The 4,627-nt window shown below is 40.4% G+C and overlaps 1 protein-coding gene across 1 annotated transcript; it reads right to left on the bottom strand.

The window, feature by feature from the left end:
- Positions 1-230: 230 nt before the first annotated feature.
- Positions 231-3,826, bottom strand: LOC143037217 (arrestin homolog). Its single transcript, XM_076205337.1, has 6 exons — positions 3,645-3,826; positions 3,127-3,490; positions 2,611-2,904; positions 1,974-2,117; positions 1,519-1,648; positions 231-1,331 (listed from the first exon to the last, which is right to left on the bottom strand). Exons 1-6 carry the CDS (start codon positions 3,751-3,753, stop codon positions 1,236-1,238), a joined length of 1,137 nt encoding a protein of 378 aa, XP_076061452.1. The 5' UTR covers positions 3,754-3,826; the 3' UTR covers positions 231-1,235.
- Positions 3,827-4,627: the final 801 nt, after the last annotated feature.

The following is a 4,627-nucleotide window of genomic DNA, read 5'->3' as shown; positions in this document are numbered from 1 at the left end:
TAACTTCAGCTGATATTAAACAGAAAGAACAACAAACACAAGAAGGAACTGAAGTTAAAAGAGACAAAAGTAAAATTAACAGGAATACATTTTATAATATAGAAATAGAGAGGAACTTTATACTGTAGTCAGCATTTGAGGAAACACTGGGAAAAGAGATCATAGATGTGTAACAATTTAGATCAGAGCTATTTCTGTCAGTATCCAAAGATTAAAAGAAACAAAATAACATAATTTAAAATTCCTTTATTTTATTAATTTTGTTTAGAATTTCGGATGTGTAGTTGACCTAACCAAATACTTGACAAATATCACTGAATTACATAACAAACTCATTTGGTTTTTCTTCTGATTGAAGAGTTGTTCTACGGAAAAAGGAAATCACTGAAATCATATTAGTATAAGGAGCATGTTACTGCATAACAAAGTTCCAGTGACATTAACGTTTAAGATTCTAATCGTATTTTTTCTTTTCTTTTCTTTTCTTTTCTTTTCTTTACATCTTTGAAGATCTCATTTGCTTCTTGGCTTTTCTCTGTTTCACTGTTTCCAGTAGCACTGAATGAATCGCTTCACAATGCGTGTGCTTGTTCACTTTACTGGCATTCTGCCACATTGGTCCTTTCATCCGGAGGGAAGGAGAAACCCTTTCCACCTCCCCTTGAAAATTCAAAAGTCCACAAGGGCTTACACATGGCACTAATGCACTTTTTATACTAAAATCATCACAACGCGTTGTCACACAAAGAAACAAAAAATGCGCTTTCCTGTAATGACCGTATCACTCAATCACCGGTTGATGTTATCGTTGACCGAAATTGGCCATGATCCGATGATCGTCGCGCGACTCAAGGATTCGGTGCACGTGACGCCAACAAACTAATAAAGAAAAAAACAATGAGAAAAGGAACTCTTGAGTCATCAAAGTAGCAGCAACAATAATTCCTTTTCCCTTGATAAACTGTGGGTTCCGGGTGTAGTTGAAGAAGAAGAAGAAGAAGAAGAAGAAGAAGAAGAAGAAGAAGAAGAAGAAGAAGAAGAAGAAGAAGAAGAAGAAGAAGAAGAAGAAGAAGAAGAAGAAGGAGAAGGCAATGTGGCAATGACCTGGTGATCAGGAGACAGAAAAAGGGTAGAAGTCTTTTTCCGGACCATTAGGTGAAGGGGTGATATCCATGGTCTGGGTGTTACCATATCCGTGGGCACCAGGTGCATTGTCATAGAGAATGTTCGTTCGTTTAGCCGTCGAGGTCGGTGGAAGCGGCCATGCTCTCAGAACGGAAAGCCTCGACTTGAGCTTGGGAGTCACTACGCATCATTCTGCGCAAATCAGGCTATGGGAAAAGAAATAATGCACAACAAGTTAAGGTCACACCCGATCAGATTCAGGTACATAAACAAGTGTTGTCAGATAGTTGTGATTTGAATCCCTAGATCTATGGTTTAAAGACCTAAGCATGCATGAATATTTGTTACTGTATATAAAAATCTTTATATGAGGATGTATAAGGTGAAACTTACTTTAGGGTGCATGAGAACCAAGGGCAGTTCAGCTGAAACTTCTCCTCCGATGGCTCCAAGATAGAGTTTGACTTTGACCGTGTAAGAGATGATCATTCCGAACATGTCACGGTTGTCGGGGTTTGACAATCTGGAACAAAGTTAAATCGTCCCGTTAGATAAGAAATGACACTGAGACACTATCAATAATTTGGACACAATAATAAAAAAAACAATAGGCTTGAGAATATTTGAAAAAGTTAGGCAAAATGAAAGCGGAACCAGTTAATTTCCTATCACATATAAATGATGTACTTGTAGAATTAGTGTGTTATTTGAGAGTAGACAAGAAAGGTATAAAATTGTTTTATTAGAGAAGAAGAGGAGATATCGGGAGGAAGATTGAGTAGAACAGCACTGGCAAAGAACAAGGTAAAGAAGTGGAGGGTGAGGAGAAGAACAGACAGAAATCTTACAGAGTAGAAGACGCCAGATTGGTGTGAATATTCTTAAGGTGCCCATCAAGTGCGACTCCTCGGCGATCCTTGTTGGATTCGATTGACGGTGTCAAGTAGAGCATCTTCTGCAGCGCGGATCCAGGACTAATAGGACAACCCTCTCTGTAAAGCACAAGGAAGAGGCATAAGGAGAAGACCGACAGGATCACGTCATCAGAGTGTCGGGAGGAATCACATTTAGAGGTAAGATGGGGCATATAAGCTGTAGATCAAGATGAAAAGAGGTAAGAAATATTACTACAGTCAAGGAAGAAATATCAAGATTAATCAAGTGACGGGGATACTGATATATACGTTTCTATTAGATGATGGCTGTTCTTTCAAAAACCTAGTTCATAAAACTCGACAGTTTTTTTTTTTATCTTGAATTGACATCATTTAGATTAGAGACAGCGTTCAGTATCATGATCGTACATTATACACAAGTGGTTATGCTTGGGCGCATCGGGGTTTGTCATGCTATGTTGGTAGGCATTTCTGGCCGCGGATTATCATCACGTGTTCTTTTCAACGATATCCTAACCCATGTACTCATTCGTCCCTCTTGGTGAAAGTGCCCTAGAATTGAATTAGAAAAAAAAAACAGGACGCTTACTGTGTTTCCACGCTGGCAATGGTGCACCGGTACTGTCCACCAGAGAACAGACATATGTCAGTGCTCTGCTGGACGGCAGCCTTGATCTTCTTGACGGTCTTGTTGCTGTGGTTGCGAACGCATATGGTGATAGCAATCTTATCTCCGTGGTAGTACAGCTGCCTGTCGAGCGATGCTTCGAGTTCAAGTTCTCCTGGGCTAAGCATGAAATCTTTGCGGACAATGGTACACGGCTTCTGACCTTGGCGACTGGGTGCGTACTGGATTCGGCGGATGTTCAGCAAAATAGTGGACCTGGAATTAATGAAACAGGTGTCAGGAAGGTAGAAGAGCAGTGTTTAGGATTTGTTTACAAGCTCATCTGACATGAGTGGAAAATGCTCCTGCTTGTCTATTTCTTTATTTGAGCAAGACAGATAACCTAGACGGAATATGATAGGTGTTAGGAAGGTAGGGGGCCTTCGTGTAGTGCCTGGATTGAGTTATTTGTCATGGGAGGAAACTGTTCATATTTACCTCTTGTGGCTTCGGTCCTCCGCATTGTCGCCGGCGTAGAGCTTGATGTAGTATTCAACTCCGCAAGGTTTCCCCTCGTCTTCATTTCCTGGTTGGATGGTTACGGAGGGCGGGGCATTAGGTGGCATCTGGAAGGTGAAGGGGTGGGCGTTTGGTCCCAGTTTCTTGATGAGGCGTTCCTGCAACTTCGAGACGGGGTCGTCGTCCTTGGGTGGGTAGATCACCTTTGAATTGAGATACAAATCCTTCTGGAAACTAAGTCCCATGACCTCATCTTCCTCGCGGCCGTATCGGAAACTGCAAACCAACTGTCCGTACACCTTCCTCCCTTGCAGGTAGTTCGGGTCCAGCGTAAGCACTCCGTCTGCAACAGATCCAAAGGAGCATCATCAATTTGACTCACGAATTTTTACGCAAACTAAACTTAGCTTTTAGACTTCCTTACATCAAAATATCGAATGTAGAAGTCATGTAGATCATTTCAGTAAAAGAAAAGTAAAGTGATTTTTTTTCCTTACCCACTGGGTCGACAGAGGAGACATGGTCGACAAAGTCGCGGCGTCCCAAGTAGATGGTTAATTTACTGTTGGGAGAAGCCTTCTTGAAAACCTTGAATTGAACAACCATTTTGAAGGTTTTGTTATGTTTTCCAACTTCGAGTCACAATGCTTCTTTTCAGAACCGATCTCCTTCAGCTGGCTCCTGCTTCACTTTGCTTGTTGTGACTTGGTCGTGAGTTTATATACCCGTAATGGCTGGAGGAGGAACGCCCACTCTGTGTACTAAGCCCTAGCGTGACCCTATTCGTCCATATGGCTAATTGGATTGAAGTCCCTCCTCGTTGTAGTTACTACAAACCTTATGTCCACTGTCGTCCCAGCCAGGCATATCGATTTCACTTTAAAGAATGTAAAACGGTGTATCACCTAAAACAGTAATAAGCCTTGCGTCATCAGAGATTTTTTGAAAGATGAATTACATCTAGTAAAGTTAGTTCCTTGGACCATTTGTGGGAGTTAATCTTAATAGAAAGGTCTATAATGTAGTAGAAGTAGCACTTCAGAACTCTTTCATACCCCTTTCATCCCTAAAAAAGAATAATCACCATCAGGCCTCATACCGAGCAAGAATTGATTTCCCGTAATCAGTTGATTCCCTTTCTCAGAACTTTCTCAAAGTCAGCTTTCCAAAGAGTTGGAAACGGCCCTACTTAATGATCACGTCGTGCCAAATTGGCCAACAATTCTTCAATCGTTAGATAATAGATTATTCTATTATGGATGTCATATATATATATATATATATACATATATATATATATATATATATATATATAGATATATATATATATATATATATATACATATATATATATGCTAATAAGAACACGGGTACGTGTGCTCACTTATGCAAAGTAGACCACTTGGAAAAAGAAACTAACGAAGCAGAGCGCTTTCGTATATTACATCTTCAGTGCAACAAGTGCATAGTGATAGGAATA

Source organism: Oratosquilla oratoria, chromosome 22, assembly GCF_046742065.1.
Source record: "Oratosquilla oratoria isolate Oo_2021 chromosome 22, ASM4674206v1, whole genome shotgun sequence".
Classification (NCBI taxonomy): Eukaryota; Metazoa; Arthropoda; class Malacostraca; order Stomatopoda; family Squillidae; genus Oratosquilla; species Oratosquilla oratoria.
Note: the sequence above shows the minus strand (reverse complement) of the source record. Positions and strands in the feature narration are given on the sequence as shown.

Excerpts from the sequence above, each read along its gene's own strand:
- LOC143037217 (XM_076205337.1), bottom strand. The coding sequence starts at position 3,753 with ATGGTTGTTCAATTCAAGGTTTTCAAGAAGGCTTCTCCCAACAGTAAA. Across the intron at positions 2,118-2,610 it reads ATTGCCAGCGTGGAAACACA|AGAGGGTTGTCCTATTAGTC; the intron begins GTAAGCGTCCTG and ends TGTGCTTTACAG. Across the intron at positions 1,649-1,973 it reads AATCTGGCGTCTTCTACTCT|ATTGTCAAACCCCGACAACC; the intron begins GTAAGATTTCTG and ends ACTTTGTTCCAG.